This window comes from Nicotiana tomentosiformis, chromosome 12, assembly GCF_000390325.3.
Source record: "Nicotiana tomentosiformis chromosome 12, ASM39032v3, whole genome shotgun sequence".
Taxonomy (NCBI): Eukaryota; Viridiplantae; Streptophyta; class Magnoliopsida; order Solanales; family Solanaceae; genus Nicotiana; species Nicotiana tomentosiformis.
The window spans coordinates 101,470,996-101,490,745 of record NC_090823.1 but is presented as its reverse complement, the minus strand read 5'-3'; the positions used below and the strand labels follow the sequence as shown (position 1 = coordinate 101,490,745).

At 34.9% G+C, this 19,750-nt stretch overlaps 1 protein-coding gene across 3 annotated transcripts; it reads left to right on the top strand.

The window, feature by feature from the left end:
- Nucleotides 1-13,140: 13,140 nt before the first annotated feature.
- On the top strand, nt 13,141-17,324 carry LOC104104589 (aspartic proteinase Asp1). Of its 3 annotated transcripts, none has more exons than XM_009612720.4 (9): nt 13,141-13,636; nt 15,032-15,149; nt 15,370-15,596; nt 15,722-15,955; nt 16,045-16,183; nt 16,262-16,456; nt 16,536-16,608; nt 16,918-17,011; nt 17,096-17,324. In XM_009612720.4, the coding sequence occupies exons 1-8, from the start codon at nt 13,458-13,460 to the stop codon at nt 17,004-17,006; spliced, it is 1,254 nt and encodes a 417-aa protein (XP_009611015.1). In that variant the 5' UTR covers nt 13,141-13,457; the 3' UTR covers nt 17,007-17,011; nt 17,096-17,324. The 3 variants fall into 3 exon arrangements, with proteins under 3 accessions (XP_009611015.1, XP_009611017.1, XP_070047711.1); XM_009612722.4 differs by having other exon boundaries at nt 13,298-13,636; nt 17,114-17,324; XM_070191610.1 differs by having other exon boundaries at nt 13,298-13,636; nt 16,918-17,324.
- The last annotated feature ends 2,426 nt before the right edge of the window (nt 17,325-19,750 follow it).

Below are 19,750 nucleotides of genomic sequence, written 5' to 3'. Positions count from 1 at the left end.
TGCCCTCCCCCGGCCTCTATCTCGGGCTTTAGCAATAGGGGGAGCAGCCCCTCCCGGGTCTGGAACTTCTATCGTGCGCGTTCTCACCATCTGTGAGAAAATAAGAGGAAGAAACTTAGTACACCATCAATTGCACGATAAGAGATGAATGAAGAGTAGTTTCCTAACACCCTATAGCCTCTCGAAGATTAGTACGGATGTCTCCACACCGATCCGCAAGAATCTATTAGGCTTGCTCATAACTTGTGAGACCTACGTGAACCTAGTGCTCTGATACCATGTTGTCACGATCCAATTTCATAATAGGCTGTGATGGCGCCTAACGCCACAGCTAGGAAAGCCAACTATAAACTAGTCATATGATTTCCTCTTTTTAACAAATTATTTTCCAAGTAATTAAACCTTCTTTAAATTAAAAAGGATTTGAGAATAACAGATCTAAAATAATTAACACAAAAGCAACTGTGTGCGATCATAATCATAGAATAAAACCAAAACTACAAGTCTACTAGTGTGTGCCAAGACCCGGTGTCACAAGTGTATGAGCATCTAGTAGAATATATAAAAGAATACTAGTCTACTGTCCGAAGTGAAATAGACAGAAAAATACAATCAAAAGAAAGACTCTCGCTGCTGCAGAATGGCTCAGAAGGCACCTCACGGGGAAGCCCCGAAGTGGTAATCAAGTGTGCGCGCCGGACTGATATCCAGATGCACCTGCCTCAAATCTTGCACATTCAGTGTAGAAGTATAGCGTGAGTACATAAAAAATATGTACCCAGTATGTATCTAGTCTAACCTCGAAGAAGTATTGACGAGGGGTCGACTTCGACATTTACTATGGGCCAACAAAATAACATTCTGTGAAATTATAATTAAACATGATATATATAGATTACAATAGAACTTGGAGCAAGGATAATTAAACAATACATTTACCGTAGTAAGAACCAAATATTTTCCCTCAATTTAACTATTTAACCTCTCAAGTCAATGAAACGATATCAAATATAAGAGGGCTTCAGTATTATCATGCACGAATTATGCCGAGGACGTACGACCCGATTCAAATATATATAAACATAAACTATGTGCATTGCCGAGGGTCGAACAACACAAACCATAGATGCATCTATTAACCTGCCGAGGCGAACGGCCCGCTCCCATGAGAGTAGTAGAAATTTACCCCGCTCATGGAATATACTTGCGACGTGGTTGAACATAATTTTTTTTTTAATCAAGTTATCATAATATCCCTCAACTTTTTCCAAATTAATAAATTCAACTAGAAACTCTTAAAATCTTGACATCCTCAACCCCAACTCTATTCAAGATAATTAATAAGCATAATCAAATAACGGTGTCAGCAAAACATGGTGAAACCTAAAACTACCCGGACATAAGCATGAGTAGTAGCTATGTACGAACCCTCGTCACCTCGCGCGTACGTAGCCCCCCACAAATAGAAACACATATGAATTTAGTTTACCTATGGGGTTAGTTCCCTCTTACAAGGTTAGAAAAGAGACTTACCTTGTCTCAAGCCTACTTCCGATCCAATATTTGTGCACAAACCATCAATTTGGTGCTAAAATGACTCGGAACTAGTCAAATGTTATATAAAATAGTCAATATAGGCTCAAAAGTTCATATACAACTATTAAAACGATTATCCAACCCCAATTGAAAATTCTCAAAATTCACACCCTGGCCCACGTACCTGGATTCTGGAAATTTTCGAAGAAAATTGTTACCCAAAACCTCATGAGCTAAAATATATGATTTTCACTAAATTCCATAACCAATTTCGTAGTCAAATCCCATTTTTATCCAAAACCTACGTTTTTCATCTAAACCCTTGATTTCACCAATTTTTACATGTTAATCTACCCATAATCTATGTATCTAACTCATGTTGTGTAGAAATTACTTACCTCAAAGTGTTAGGTGAAATCCCCCTTCCAAGAGCTCCAAAAAAGTGCCCAAGAGATGAAAGAAAATGAGCTAAATGGCCTAAGTCCCGCATTTAATAAGTTGTGCACAGGCCTCAGATGTCGCATTTGCGACATCTGGTTCGCAAATACAATAAATTCCTCACAAATGCGAACCCTGTGCTTCCACTGCCAAGGTCACAAATGCGACCAAAGTGTCGTAAATGCGAACACTGTCAAGGTCGCAAATGCGACCAAAGTGTTGCAAATGCGAACACTGCCCAACTCAGGCTTTTTTGCAATTGCGAAGCCTTCCTCATAAATGCGAACAAATGCTCGCATTTGCAAGATCTGCAACAGCTGCCAAGAAACACCAGAAAACTGAAGTTTTCACATTCTTCTGAATGTCTGAAACTCACCCGAGCCCTCGGGGCTCCACACCAAACTCACACACAAGTCTAACAACATCATACGAACTTGCTCGAGCGATCGAAATACTGAAATAACATCAAAAAACATGAATCGGACGCCAAAACGCATGGATTAACTCATGAACTCAAAAATTTCTAAAAATTCTTCCGCGCGTCCGATTCCTATCAAATCAACTCGGAATGATGCCAAATTTGGCGTGCAAGTCTTAAATGACATTACAGACCTATTTCAACTTCTGAAACCAGAATCCGAACTCGATATCAAAAAGTCCACCCTCGGTCAAACTATCCAAAAACTTCAAATTTTCATTTTTCGTCAAATGACCCCGAAACGACTTACAGACCTCCAAATCCAATTCCTGGCACGCCCCTAAGTCCAAAATCACCATACAAAGCTATTCCTAGGCTCGGAATCCCAAATGGATGTCTATAATGTGAAGATCCACTTCAACCCAAAATTATGAAATTCACCAAAAATGCCAACTTTCACTATTAGGCGCCGAAATGCTCTCGGATTATCCAAAACCCGACCTGAGCATACGCCCAAGTCCGAAATCATCATACGAACCTATTGGAACCGTCAAATCTCGATTCCGAGCTCGTTTACTCAAAACATTGACTGAAGTCAAACTTGGCCTTTTAAGGCTAACTTAAGGAGCCAAGTGTTCTGATTTCAATCAGAACCCTTCCAAATCCCGGACTAACTATCCCTGCAAGTCATAAAATAGCAAAAGAACGTACATAATGTTTTATTTAAGGGAACAGGGTTCTAGAAAGTAAAACGACCGGTCGGGTCGTTACAGAAATTTATCGAAGTGACAAGCAAATTCGTTATGGGGACGTCAGTTTATGACAGAATGTAGAATAATAACTTCTTTTATAGTTGTAAAATTCTAGAAACCTAAATTGATTCCAAAATAAAGAGTAAAATCGGAAGGGACAATCCTAATACGGTATTAATTCCAAAACATCGGGAAGAAACGAAATGAGAAGCCTAATTCGGTCAGTAAACTTTGAAGAAATTGAGTCCTAAACTAAGACCAAATAGACAATGGAATTTGAATCCCAAACTGATCAAAAGGGACGTGTCCTAAACTAAGACCAAATAAATAACAGAATTTGAATCCAAAGCTGATCAAAAGGGACGTAAAGGAAAGAATCCCAAACAGGGTAAACTCTAGGCAAGTAGCCGATAATTAGTTTTTTATTTATTTTGAAGAAAATAGTTATTACATTTACAATTATATCCAACATATAATACACTTACGAAGGGTAAAAAAGGCGAACGACATTTCGATAGGGCCTTCGTACTTTTAATATAATATAAATAGATATAGATGAGTTTTTAAGTTTCAGTCTTTAAATAAGTCGGTGTGCTTTATATTTTTGTACATAATTTTGAGTGATAAAACAATTACGGCCTTCAAGTTGTGTTTATATTTTATTTTCGAAACTAAAACACAAACTATATTATAGGAGTACTAATTAAAGTTAAGTATAATAAATTTTACCTAACTCTTTTACGGCCAAATACTTTTTTTATATCTAATTACGACTAAAGGTAATTCCTTTAACAGTTACCTCAATGGATATAAGTTTTTGAAATTTAAAATTGATAAAATCTTGCCTAAGATCAACAACGTCTCAAGAAAGATTAAATGAGTTGGCTATATTATCAATTAAAAATGAATTATTCGAAAAAATCTTATAAAATATTATTAACAACTTCGCGTCTCAAAAAACAAGAAAAATAGACTTCAAATAAAAAATTACATAAATTATGATTATTTTAAAAAACAATTAGGCCACCATTAAAATTTCTCTTTAGGCCACTCATCTACTTGAGCGGTCCTGGAAGGGAGGGAGTGGACGTTGTAGCAGGAGCGTCGAAGTTTAGTGTCAAATGCACGTTTTATGCTAGACATCGATCAAAACGGTAAAAATTACTCACCCATCTAAGGCTTATTACAGTATAATATGAATGTTTATTATAAATATATGTTGCATTTAATGCTAAGATTATATGAATGTTGTTTAAAATCATATATATGTTGCAATAAAAACAATTCAATTTAGGATATCCGTGACAACTATTTATAATATATACTCTCTCCGCTTTAATTTAGAGAGATTTGAATACAAGTACAACCAAATACTGCCTGCGTAGCCATATTTTAAATTTACAGCTGCACAGTCCATTATGTTTTTGCAACAGAATACACTTAGTATACAATATTACACAATATTATACTGCTATTATACTGTTGTATAATATTGTATACAAAAATTGAGTTTTGTCTCCTACAAACTACCGCTCACGGAAAATATTACCAAATAACTCAAATCATCATTGAATAACTTCAAATTTAACCACAACTTTAAAATAACATCTCCACCTAACTTCAATCATTAATTTATCAAAAATCAATAAACTAAAAGCCCATTTATTAGTTTTTAAGCTTTTAAAACCCCGAACAATAGAGTTATTAGTTTTTTTTACTTTAATTCACCCGATAATATTTAAATCTGTGATGATAATCATAAATATCACTCTAAAATTAGTTTCTAACTGATCATTTTAATACTATCTTAATATGTGGAAAGAAGTTTTAAACTATATACAAAATTGGCTAAGTTAGGTAGGAAAAGAATATAGGTTAAATTTGATTGGGGAAGTGCTCCACCTATACTTTCTCGTAATTGTTTCGTTAATTTATATGATATACGTTTAACTGAGTACGAGTTTAAGAAAGAAATATATATTTTTGAAATTTGTCTATAAAACTTTTTTGTAGCTTTTAAATATGCCACAATATTTACATAACTATAAAAGCTTGTCATTAAGAATAAAAATATGAAATTCAAGTTAAATTGTTGTTCGTTCAGGAATAGCAGATTACAATGTGCTCCGATGCCAGAGCTAGGGGTGAAAGGGTGTCTTAGCCCTTTTGCTGAACACCCTATATATAATGTTAAATTTTTTAGTATATACATTAAATATCAAATTACTTTTCTTTTTGGGTAAAAATTATTTACATCCCAAGTTTGGTTTAAAAATCAAACTCATCCTTCAATTTTGAATAATTGACATTCTCTTCCTTCCATCCAACACAATATCTATTTTACCTTTGACATTTTCAATTCCCTCATTAATATTATAAATATAATAATCATATTAATAAAATTATTACAAAATTTATCAATTTTTTATGAATTTTTAAAAATATTATATGTGTATTAAGTATGCACATAATGTATGTCTCTGTGTGAGTGTGAGATTTTAAGTTCCACTTTTTTCTCTTATTCTCCGTTGTATATATAGATTTTTGAGTTTTAATTGTTATTAATAGAAACTTATTAAAACTGTAATATAAAATTCATGTAAAGTATAAATAGATAACTTTTAGAAATTTATTATAAAATCTACCTCTATTTTATACCTATTATGTTTTCATTATCTGCGTTGCATAGTTTACAAAATTCTCACTCACTTTTTTTCTCAATTTGGTAAATAGATTGAGGGGTAAATTTCACAAATGGTCATATAACTATGACTTTTTTTTTTTAACCAAAGTTATATAGCTATATTTTTTCACACAAAAATCATAAAGCTTTCACTACATTATACGAAAATCATAATGATCGGAAAACACAACTTTCCGGTAGTGTTTTTTCATATTTTTTTTATTTTTTATTTTCAGTCAAATAAATAATAACCTAATGAAAATTAGAATCACCGGACCCAAACCGTACCAAAATAATACTAAAAATGAATCCTTCCCCAAAATATGCTACTTCTATCTTTTATTTTCTTTTTGAAGATTTTCATTTAAATTTAGCATTGTTATTTCATGATCTCTCTGATTATTCATACTTTTTTTGGTCAGCATCTCATGGAAAATACTCTAAAGAAAGAAATATATATTTTATGCAAAATACTCCAAATTATTTATGTCAGGCAGTTAGTAGGTGCTGTGAGTGTGTGTGTGTTATTTTGTATAATAACCAGCTATGTGTGAGCTTCTTTATATATATATATATATATATATATATATATATATATATATATGTTATATGACTTTTTAAAGACAAATACAGTTCTTTCTTTGAAGCATTTTGCATGAGATTCTTACCCCCAAAAAAATATAAATTAAAGGTATGAATAATAATAATAATAATAATAATAATAATAATAATAATAATAATAATAATAATAATAATAATAATAATAATACTATCAATATAATTTGAATAAAAATATTGAAAAAAAAATAAAAGATAAAAGTATAGTATATTTTGGGGGAAGGATTCACTAAAAATTATTATTTTAATATATATATATATATATATATATATATATATATATATATATGTGTGTGTGTGTGTGTGTGTGTGTGTGTGTGTGTGAGAGAGTATTGGGTCGGGTCGGGTCATTTTTATTTTAATTGGGTTATTATATATTTAAATGAATATAAAAAAATATGGAATACTACGGGAAAGTGGTATTTTTCGTTCACTATGATTTTTGTGTGAGTTAATGAAAGTTCTATGATTTTTGTGTAAGAAAATATAGTTATATGGCTCTGATGAAAAAATGTCATAGTTATATGAATATCGTGAAATTTAATTGTGATTGCTATTAAAAAATTACTAAGACGACCAAATTATTTGTTGTATTTTTCTCATTTATTTCATTATTAAATGCCATTAACTTGTATGCTTGATTATTACTCTCATTCTTTTATATTTCGAAAAAATAATTATTTGTTTAATGGCAAGTATATAATATCATTAAAGCAAAAAAACTTATTATATTAAAGAAATGAAAAAAGAGGAAAAAGTTTTAGAGAGTAAAATAAGTATTCTGTTATAAAATAAAGACCGTAAAGTAAAGACAAGTATAGAGAGAAACTGATATATTATTCAAACTTCAAACTTATGTACAGAATGAACTGAATTCTCCTCTATTTATAGAAGAAAGGAAGTTGTTGTGTAAGCTGCTACTGCAAGCTGCTGTGTAAGCTGCTTGTAAGCTGGTGCTGCAAGCTGCTGTGTAAGTTGCTTGTAAGCTACTGTGTAAGCTGCTGCTCTAAACTGTTATGCCAGATATAGATAATCTTCTATCATGGGTAATATTTATCCATAACGGAGTACCGAAAGGATAAGCTTCTTCAGGAGGCTTATTTCCAATAGAGTACTAAATAGATAAATGTATTTATGGCGGAGTCTCATATGGATAAACTTCTTGAGGAAGCTTATTTACAACGGAGTACTAAATGAACATCCATAATATAATATATTCATAACACTCCCCCTTGGATGTTCATTAAAAGATAATGTGTCTCGTTAAAACCTTACTAGGAAAAACTCCGTGGGAAAAAATTCTAGTGAAGAAAAAAGAGTATACATATTTAGTAATACGCATTGTTAGCTGCTTCATTAAAAACCTTATAAGGAAAACCCTGTGAAAAAAACCTTAATAAGGAAAAAAGAGTGCATCTCATATTTTACTCCCCCTGATGAAAACCTTGTTTCAAATATTTAAATCTCCGCATTCCAATCTTGTATACCATCTTCTCAAAAAGTTGAAGTTGGTAAAGATTTGGTGAATAAATCTGTCGGATTGTCACTTGTACGGATTTGTTGCACATCAATGTCACCATTTTTCTGAAGATCGTGTGTGTAGAATAATTTTGGTAAAATGTGCTTCGTTCTATCTCCTTTTATAAATCCTTCCTTCAATTGGGCTATGCATGCAGCATTGTCTTCGTATAAAATTGTGGGTCTTTTCTTACATTCCAAATCATATTTTTCTCGAATAAAATAAATTATTGATATCAACCATACGCATTCCCTACTTGCTTCATGAATGGCTATTATTTCAGCATGATTTGAAGAAGTAGCAACAATAGATTATTTTGTGGAGCGCCATGATATGATAGTACCTCCACATGTAAATATGTACCCGGTCTGAGATCTAGCTTTATGGGGATCAGATAAATAACCTGCATAACCAACAAGATCTGCACTATCTTTGTTAGCATAAAATAAACCCATATCAAGAGTTCCCTTTAAATATCGCAATATATGCTTAATCCCGTTCCAATATCTCCGTATAGGAGAAGAGCTATATCTTGCTAGTAAATTAACAGAAAATGTTATGTCAGGCCTTGTAGCATTAGCAAGATACATAAGTGCACCAATTGTACTGAGATAGGGTGTTTCAGGACCCAGGAGTTCCTCATCCTCTTCTGGAGGTCGGAACGGGTCCTTATTCACTTCAAGTGATCGAACAACCATTGGTGTACTCAATAGGTGCGCTTTGTCCATATAAAAGCGTTTTAAGACCCTTTCTGTATAGGCAGATTGATGCATAAAGATCCCATTTGCTAAATATTCAATTTGCAGTCCAAGACAAAGTTTTGTATTTCCAAGATCTTTCATCTCAAATTCTTTCTTAAGATATTCAATTGCCTTTTGGAGCTCTTCTAGAGTTCCAACAAGATTTATGTCATCAACATAAACAGCAAGTATAACAAATTCTAATGCCATTTTCTTTATAAAAATACATGGACAAATAACATCATTTATGTAACCCTCTTTCAACAAATATTCACTGAGGCGATTATACCACATGCGCCCAGATTATTTTAAACCGTACAAAGATCTTTGTAATCTGATTGAGTACATTTCCCGAGATTTTGAATATGCTTCAGGCATTTTAAATCTTTCAGGGATTTTCATGTAAATCTCATTATCAAGTGACCGGTACAGATAAGCTGTAACCACATCCATCATATATTATTTCAAGCCTTTCACGTAAGGCTAAACTGATGAGATATCGAAATATTATGGCATCTATAACGGGTGAATATGTTTCTTCATAATCGACTCCGGGTCGTTGTGAGAATCCTTATGCGACAAGGCGAGCCTTGTATCTTTCAACTTCATTTTGCTCATTCTTTTTTCGCACAAAAACCCATTTATGACCAATTGGTTTTATACCAGCAGGTGTTTGGACTACTGGTCCAAAGACCTCTCTTTTAGCATGTGCGTTCAATTCTGATTGAATTGTCCCTTGCCATTTTGGCCAATCAGATCTTTGTTGACATTCTTCGACAGATCGGGGTTCAAAATCCTCACTATCTTGCATAATGTTAAGTGCAACATTATATGCAAAAATATTATCCACCACTATTTCAGATCGATTTAAATTAATCTCATCACCAGTAGAACTTATTAAAAGTTCTTCGCTCACTTGAGTCTCGGATTTATTGATTTCTTCAGGAATCTCATAACTAATCAGATCTCGGGTCTCTTCAGGAGATCCCTTCATAATATCATTTTAATCATTTGTCGATTTTCTTTTTCTAGGATTTCGATCCTTAGAACCCATAGGCCTACCACGGTTCAGGCGTGCTTTAGGTTTACTAGATCTCATGCTAATAGATGGTCCTGCTGGGACATCAATTCGGATAGGTACATTCTCTGTAGGGATATGTGACTTAGTTATCCTTTTCAAATCAGTAAATGCGTCTGGCATTTGATTTGCTATATTCTGTAAATGGGTGATCTTCTGGACCTCCTGATTACATATAGCGGTACGTGGATCAAAGTGAGATAATGATGAAACTTTCCACACAATTTCTCTTTTGATTTCCTTTTTCTCTCCCCCTAATTGTGGAAAATTTGTTTCATCAAATCAACAATCTGCAAATCGAGCAGTAAATAAATCTCCCGTCAATGGTTCAAGATAGCGAATAATAGAGGGTGATTCAAACCCAATATATATTCCTAACCTTCTTTGGGGGCCCATCTTACTGCGCTGTGGTGGTGCTACTGGCACATATACAGCACATTCAAAAATTCGTAAATGGGCAATATTTGGTTCATAACCAAAAACTAATTGTGACGGCGAATATTTATTATAATGTGTTGGTTTGAGACGGATAAGTGATGTTGCGTGCAAGATAGCATGGCCCCAAACAATAGTGGGCAATTTTGTTTTCATAAGTAGTGGTCTTGCTATCAATTACAGTCATTTAATAAATGACTCTGCAAGGCCATTTTGAGTATGAACATAAGCTACTGGATGTTCAACTTTTATCCCAACTGATAGACAGTAATCATCAAAAGCTTGAGATGAGAATTCTCCAGCATTATCACGGCGAATAGCCTTTATAGGATAATCTGGAAATTGTGCCCTTAATCGAATTATTTGGGATAATAACTTTGCAAACGCCAGGTTGCGAGATGATAATAGGCACACATGAGACCATCTTGAAGATGCATCTATTAGGACCATTAAATATCTAAACAACCCACTTGGTGGGTGAATAGGTCCACATATATCCCCATGTATACGTTCTAAGAAGGCAGGAGACTCAATGCCAACCTTCATTGGTGATGGTCTAGTGATCATTTTGCCTTGATAACAAGCATCACAAGAAAATTCGTTATTTGTAAGAATCTTCAGGTTCTTTAATGGATACCCACTCGAATTTTCAGTAATTCGTCTCATCATTATTGATCCAGGATGGGCCAAACGGCCATGCCAAAGCACAAAAGTATTTGAATCAGTAAACTTCTGGTTTACGATAGAGTGTGCTTCAACTGTACTAATCTTTGAATAATATAAGCCAGAAGATAAAGTTGGTAAATTTTCTACAATGCATTTCTGGCCAGAAATATTCTTTGTAATACAAAGATATTCCACATTCATTTCATCTATTGTCTCAACATGATACCCATTTCGGCGGATATCTATAAAACTCAACAAATTTCTTCGGGACTTGGAGGAGTACAATGCATTGTCGATAATAAGTTTTGTTCCCTTAGACAGAAATACAATAGCTCTTCCGGAGCCTTCAATCAAACTTATATTATCAGAAATTATAGAAACATTTACTTTTTCCTTATGCAAATAAGAAAAGTATTTCTGATCTTTGAATATGGCATGAATTGTTCCACTATCAACTGCACAAATATCTTCATGATTGGTCTTTGATCCAAACATAATTTGAGGATTATCCATATTTTTCAAAATGACATAAACAAAATAAATATGATAGTAAACATTATAACTTTTATTTATGTACAACAATTATATAACTATACTATCTACTACAAATAACAAAAATTAAAATATTTATATCTCTACAGATTCACTACCGATCACATGACTTGTTTCTCCTTCTGGGAGTGCAAAGTAATCAGCTACATCCAAATGCATGAAGTCTAAATTATCTTCAGAAATAAAATTTGCTTCAACATTTTTCTATGTCTTCTTCAGGGAAGCTTGATATAGCTCAACCAGGTGCTTTGGCGTACGGCATGTACGTGACCAGTGCCCTTTTCCTCCACATCTATAGCATGCATTTTCTAGCTTTGCTGCTTGCATCGCTTCATGCTTTTGTTCCTTCCTTTTCCACTGCTGGTGGTGAGGAGGGTTCTTTGGTGCATTATTATTACCACGATTAGAGTTTCCTTCCCGATCACGGCCATGACCACGACTGAGGCCACGTCCTCTTCCACGTTTAGCTTGGTGGAAGTTCATCTCATTCACTTCAGGGAATGGACAAGAACCAGTAGGTCGGCTTTCATAGTTTTTCATTAATAGCCCATTATGTTGCTCGGCTACAAGAAGATGTGAGATAAGTTCAGAATACTTTTTGAATCCCATCTCTCGATATTGCTGCTGCAGGAGCATATTCGAGGCATGAAAAGTGGTGAAAGTTTTCTCCAACATATCATGATCAGTAATATTATCACCACATAGTTTCAATTGGGAAATAATTCTGAACATAGCAGAATTATACTCACTGATAGATTTAAAATCTTGTAGCCTTAGATGAGTCCAATCATAACGTGCCTGTGGAAGAACGACCATCTTCAGGTGGTCATATCTATCTTTCAAATTACTCCATAGTATGACTGGATCTTTAACAGTAAGATATTCCATTTTCAGGCCCTCATCAAGGTGATGGCGTAGGAATATCATTGCTTTGGCACGGTCTTGGTTTGATGCCTGATTTTTATCTTTGATGGTGTCTGCCAGACCCATCGCATCAAGATGAATTTCGGCATCAAGCACCCAAGACATGTAGCTTTTGCCCGATATATCCAGGGCTACAAACTCAAGTTTAGAAAGATTTGACATTATTTAGAAAAAGAAAGTTCGTACCTCTGATACTTTCAAAGTATTTTCTCGAGATGGCAGAGTCTCGTGCTGATAATGTGTTATAAAATAAAGACTGTAAAGTAAAGACAAGTATAGAGAGAAACTGATATATTATTCAAACTTCAAACTTATGTACATAATGAACTGAATTCTCCTCTATTTATAGAAGAAAGGAAGCTGTTGTGTAAGCTGCTACTGCAAGCTGCTTGTAAGCTGCTGTGTAAGCTGCTTGTAAGCTGCTGCTCTAAACTGTTGTGCCAGATATAGATAATCTTCTATCATGGGTAATATTTATCCATAACGGAGTACCGAAAGGATAAGCTTCTTCAGGAGGCTTATTTCCAATAGAGTACTAAATAGATAAATGTATTTATGGCGGAGTCTCATATGAATAAACTTCTTCAGGAAGCTTATTTACAACGGAGTACTAAATGAACATCCATGATATAATATATTCATAACATATTCTAAAATATTAATTTTGATTTGAAGAGGAAAAATAATAATTGTTCAAAGTTGGAGGATACATCCGAAAATCCTCGTGATATTAGACTTCACATATTATCTTTTAAGATGCATTCTTCACCGAACTCGTAAAGACGGAATGAAAATTTTGTGTTGGACCCCAAAAAAAGAAAAAAGAAAAACGACCTCAGTTTCCGCGGTATTCTACCAGCGCGTTACCCCGCGTTCGACGAAGGTGCAATTCACAAAGTCAGCTTTTCCTTGTTTTTTCCTACATGTGCAATTGACGCAGTCTGCTTATTTCTCATTCGCTAAAACTCAGAAGTCCCCACACGAGGACGGTGTTCAGTTCAGCCTCCTACTCAGTCTTTCTCTGTAGTCAGAATCAAACTTTTTTTGATCTTTCTTGGTTTCCGCCCCCCCCTCCCCACCTCCTATAATCAATCAATCATGAAAGGAAAATGGAAAGTACCTTTTTGGGTGCTATTGGCGTTGTACTGTCTACTTCTATCTCAGTCGTTTAAGGGTTGTTTTTCTGCCTTTAGTCTGCCTCGTCCCTCTTGGAAGAAACAGTCCCAGTTTGGTTCCTCTCTTGTTTTTCCTCTAGCTGGAAACGTGTATCCTAAAGGGTATTTTTCCGCTACTTTTTCAATTGAATTTTACTTTATTATGTTCTTGGATTACTAATGGTCAATGAGTCTCTGCTGTTTTTTTTTGGAGGGGTTGATTGAAAATTTCACAAATTCTTTAAAGGTTTTGTTATTTGATTTCTAGGAATTTTATGATCTTTGCGTTTGCGTGTAACAAGTTTTCTCTATTGGTTTTTATTTCTGAAGTCTTATGCTTAGAAGAATGCTGGTACCCGTACGGCCCTTTCATCATATTCTTTGGCTTTGATAGTCTTGTAATTTTTCGGCATTTTTAATTTCCTTGAAATTTCTTGTACATTTCCTAGTTTTATGTGCTTTAAGACTTTAATCTAAACTTAAGGTTCTTCAACCCCCCAGAAAAAAAGTTGTACTGATTTTCTAGAAATCTAAGAAAGGTGTGTGAAGCTGTAAATGTAAACATAGAATGGACATTTGTATAGTACTGTTTATACTGCTGAAGCTATAACTAGTTGATGGTAGTCAAACCATGGTATCATAACGAGCTTTGTTATCGCCATGTCCTCTGATTCCACTGGGAGTAGCTGTATCCTTCTCTTTCATTTCGTTATTCTCTCATATCCCCTCTGGTCCAGAGGCGGATCCAGGATTTAAAGTTTATGAGTTCCTATAACGACCTTAAATAAATATACAATAAGTAAATGGGTTCACAATCAAATATTTATGGATATTTAGTGAATTTTGTAATATATATACAGGGTATATACAAAAGCTACTGGGTTCCCGAGAACCCACATATAATAAGCTGGATCCGCCCCTGCTTTGTTCCATCCTCGTGCTTTTGTTCTATGTGGGAAAGGAAGTCCCATATTGGTAGATGTAAAGATTGTGAAGCATACAAGGTGTAGGACTACTCTTAATGGCGTGAGATCTTTCGGGGGAACCGTGCGGGCTTGGACCAAAACGGACAAGTATCATGCCGTATTAGAAGTATCTTTGGGCTGACTTAGCCCAACAACTTTATTGACCATTTTGCAACATGATTATTTGAGAGTTTTGGAGAAAATGAAGAAGAATTTGAATGAGGGATGGAAAGGAGAAGAAGGGAGATTAGGCTTGGCCTTAAGGAATGAGAATTTGAAGCTCCCGAAAGATGTATACGAATTATAATTGATGTTTTGCTGTGATCCTATTAAGTTATTGGCGCAACTTTGTTCATTCTTACTTATACCAACCGACAACTTTTATACGGGTTTGGATGTTGTGGGAGATGAAACTTTTGTTCACCAAGAGAATATCTGTTGTTAGTTTTTAAGTTTGAATTTCCTTTTATATTCATGTATGAATTTTTGTACACTGCATGATTGGTTTCCTGTTCTCTCCCTCTTAAACCCGAATTATTCGTTTCATATGCAGGTATTATCAGGTGACAATCAATGTTGGCCAACCTCCCAAACCTTACTTTCTTGATATAGACACTGGTAGTGATCTCACTTGGCTTCAGTGTGATGCACCTTGTGCCAAATGCGCTCCGGTCGGTGACTCTTCTTTTTCCTTCTATAAACTTAGCTCTTTTAAGTTACGCTGAAAAAAAAAGGGCAGCCTAGTGCACAAAGCATCCTGAGTTCAGGCAGGGTCCGGGGAAGGGCCGCACTCCAAGGGTCATTAATTGTTGTGTTGTTTTAATATTTGAATGTCATGCAAGTGGTCACCAGTATCTTTCCTAATTTCTGCATATATCTATACCATTGCAGGCTCCTCACAGTCTGTACAAACCGAATAAAAATATTGTCAAGTGTAAGGATCCTGTATGTGCATCCCTTCACTTGCCTGCAAACCATCACTGTCACACCCCTGACGAGCAATGCGACTATGAGGTTGAGTATGCAGATCATGGTTCGTCGTTGGGAGTTCTGGTGAAAGACGCATTTCCACTAAGATTCACTAATGGTAGCACCGTTTCACCTCCTCTAGTGTTTGGGTAAGAAACTTGTAGAGTACCCAAAAACTAATTTTTTAAAATTGTTAACCAACAAAACAAATGCTGTTTCTTCAACTTTATTCCAGTTCTAAAACTGATTCATGTGCTTGGATCCGCTTTTGCAGTTGTGGGTACAATCAAGAAGTGCCAGCCTCTACTCCTGCACCTTTTACCGATGGAATTCTTGGTCTAGGAAATGGAAAATCAAGCGTTCTATCACAGCTGAGTAGCTTGGGTCTTATCCGGCATGTAGTAGGTCACTGTTTAAGCGGGCAAGGTGGAGGTTTTCTTTTCTTTGGAGATGATGTCCTCCCGTCTTCTGGGATTGTTTGGACACCTATTGTGCGTGCATCTTCAGAGTATGTTCTGTCTGTAGTTGGTTTTTGTGTTTGGAAAATTTGACTTTGTGAGCAATGTGAATAAACTTTAGCGGATACTATGATTTCAGGAAACACTATTCTTTGGGACCTGCAGATCTCCTATTCAGTGGGCAGGCAACTGGAATAAAGGGTATACCAATAATTTTTGACAGCGGAAGTACTTACAGTTACTTTAATTCTGACGCTTACAAAATTCTGGTGTCTTCGGTAAGATAGAAAACCTCAATCCTAAATGCGTTTGCCTTTCACACTGGGGCTTATGAGTTATGATATTGCTGATTTCAGATTAAGAAAGACATAAATACAAAGCAGCTGACCGAGGCAGTGGACGACAAAAGCTTACCTGTCTGCTGGAAAGGCTCCAAAAGCTTCAAATCCATTCATGATGCCAAGAGCTACTTCAAGCCATTAACACTTAGTTTCACAAAAGCTAAAAATGTTCAGCTTCAACTGTCACCTGAGGCCTATCTTGTTCGAACTGTAAGTGCCTTCTTCAATTGCTCCATGAGGCTTATATTGCGGTTGAAAAGTATAAGTACTGATATTCGTTTCCTCTCAGGAGCATGGCAATATATGCTTAGGCATATTGGATGGTTCTGAGGTTGGATTAGGAAATTATAATATCATTGGAGGTATGAGAGAACGAGGCATCTTTTTATACTGTTCAACCTTAGTGTCTCCTTTTCCTTGTCTAGATGTTGAAAAATAGTGTCCCCTTGTAAAAACAAAATAGGATTCATGTTACCATTTTTATCCCCTACTTAACAAGGTAGTCTTGTCAAAAAATGTACGAGGGTACAACTTGGAGATATATCAATAATCAAACAGAAGAATATATGACCCAACATTTTCTCCAAGGACACTTTCTCAGATAGAGGAAGTATCAGAGTTCCTTCTCCACATTATAACTTCTTTTTCCTTTTCTTGATTTATGTATGCAGATATTTCTATGGTAGACAAAATGGTGATTTACGACAACGAGAAACAACAGATTGGTTGGGTTCCAGCAAACTGCAACAAGCTTCCATAGTCCTGGTAATTCCGACATACATTTCTTGCTTTCCACATTACTGCTGTCGCGAGACCTCACCAGAAACCAATCTCTTCTTGTATTGACAGCATATATCATGGTTACAGTGAAGGTTTTGGCGACCCCTACCGAAAAATACATGTTAATGTGTAATAGGAAGAAGTAGAGGCAGAAAGTATGTCACTATTGTGAGTTATGCGGCTTGTATGCCGATGTTTGCAATCGTGCTGAGGAGCAAATTTAATTGATTGGTCATACAGAAATTTCACTGTAATCATCCATACAACATATAATAGCAGTCAGTGTATATTCAGTTCATCTCCAAATCTATCTTCTATATAATTTATCTATCTATATCTATTATCTATTTGAACCAGAAGACTCGGTAAAATGTTGACAGACCAATATAACACTACTCCTATAACATGTTTTTTCAAATAATGTAAATATGCATTCAACTAAATATTAGTATTAGATATAAAAACTGTGCAACTGAATGAGCCAATTGCAGAATTAAAAAATGTAACTCGATACGAAAAGATGCTGACTGTTTGTACTTTAATTTAACAAATAGATCAATTCTCTCAAAATTGTTCCTGCTAATTTATTTTTGTTTACTTTTTTTGTCACGACCCAAAATCCATAAAGGTGGTGATGGCGCCGGACACCACTGTCAGGCAAGCCAACAATAAATACTTAATTAAATTCTCATTTTAATATTTTTGAAATCGTAAATTTACTTTAATTTATCTAGGAAAAGATGAATTTACAGAATAAATACAATGTTTTCAAATTTCAATACTTAACATCCCATAATTATCCCAGAACCCGGTGTCACAAGTGTATAAGCATTAACTAAGAATGTAAAATAAAATACAACTGTCCGGAATACAAATTGGACAGGAAAAGAAAATACAATACTCTGAGGGAGACTCCGTTGGTTGCGAATCGTTGTAAAGAATGCAGCTCACCTAAGTCCCTGCCATAATCGCGCCTCTGCACCCACAAGGCCGCTAAACATATGTGTACCTGCACAAAAATATGCAGCAAGTGTAGCATGAGTACGTAAATCAACGCGTACCCAGTAAGTATCCCGCCTAACCTCGAAAAAGTAGTGACGAGGGGTCCACTCGTACGCTTACTATGGGCTATAATCAATATACCAATGATATGATAAATTATGGATTTTTTTTATGAGGCAACGGTAAACACAGTAACATGAGACAGATAAACAATTCTCTTGGCAATAAGGGATTTCCAAATTGATTTTCATCTTTTAACAATTTATATCTCCGGCCAATGAGGCCATATCAAATTACCAATTTATCTCGGACCAGGGAGACAATATCGTTATGTATAAATTTCAAGGCAAGCAATACAAGCATGCGCAAATCATGCTGAGGTTATACGGCCCGATCCAACAAATATTTAAACTGTGCACTGCCAGAGGGTCGAATGACGCGAACCATAGATGCATCTATTTAGAACCATAGATGCATCTATTTACTACCGAGGCGCTCGTCCCAATCCACAAATAATAATTATTTTCAAGAAAACACAAGTTTCTCATTAACAGTCAAATATCTCATACAAGGGCCTATTTGGATTGACTTAAAAAAAATGGCTTTTAAGTTAAGTGCTTAAAAGGACTTTATAAGTACTGGAACTTGTTTTATAAATAAGCAGTTACGTGTTTGGATAAAAGTGCTGAAACTTAAAACAAGCTGGTGAAGTGTTTGGCAAACAAGTGCTGGTAAGCACTTTTTCTTGTTAAAATGACTGAAATATCCTTAAAGTTGTTAACATTATAAAGAAGATGATGACCATAAATTATATTTTCCGTTCATAGCTTTAAATTCAGGGGTAACACGTAAATTCATTGAATGATTTGATTTTAGAATATAGTTACACCAATTAAAAAAAAAAGGAAGGATTCAACGACCAAAAAAATTAAATGTTATGGAACCAAAAAAAGAAGCCAAAAGAACAATATTTATAAAATATTGGAATGTATCAAACATTATTTAAAAAATTATTATTTGCTTCACGTTAAGAACTTCAAGAAATTGACAAATATTGGAGAATGGGGAAAACAAATAGTATGTTGTAGGGTTTTTACTTAGGGGTAATTACAGGATTAAGAAAAATTATAAGGGATAAGAATGTAATATCCTTGGTCAAAGCAATATGGCTTTTAAGCCAATTTAGAAAAAGTTGGGTTTTCCAACTTATTGGTTTTGGCTTTTTTTAAGCAGATTTTAACTTTTTTTAAGCCTATTTTTTGGTTGTCAAACACTTCCACAAGTTAAAAACTGCTTAAAAGCTGGTCAAACCAGCTTTTAAGCCCATCCAAACAGGCTCCAAACCTTCAAGTAAGTGGATTTAACCTTTATGCAATTCTTTTATCAATTTCTATCATGACTAAGTGATTATATTAGCAAGTAAGGGCATAAACATTTCAAGTATAGCATGATACGGGTCCTAAACTACACAGACAATAGCATAATAGTAGCTACATACGGACTCTCGTCACCTCATACGTACGTAGCCTCCCACAATTAGGTACAAACATTTATTTAATTCACCTATATGGTTAATTCCCTCTTACAAGGTCAGAAAGGAGACTTACCTCGCTCCGAAGTTCCATAACCGGCTTCCGAGCCCTTCAAACAACTTGAATCGATGCACAACACTCCAAAACTAGCCAATGATTATGCAAACCTATTAATATATACTCAAATACT

Bases quoted from the DNA above. Each gene is read 5' to 3' on its own strand.
- LOC104104589 (XM_009612720.4), top strand. From the start codon at position 13,458: ATGAAAGGAAAATGGAAAGTACCTTTTTGGGTGCTATTGGCGTTGTAC. The intron at 13,637-15,031 runs GTATTTTTCCGC...TTTCATATGCAG, and splicing joins GGAAACGTGTATCCTAAAGG to GTATTATCAGGTGACAATCA. The intron at 15,150-15,369 runs GTCGGTGACTCT...ATACCATTGCAG, and splicing joins CTTGTGCCAAATGCGCTCCG to GCTCCTCACAGTCTGTACAA.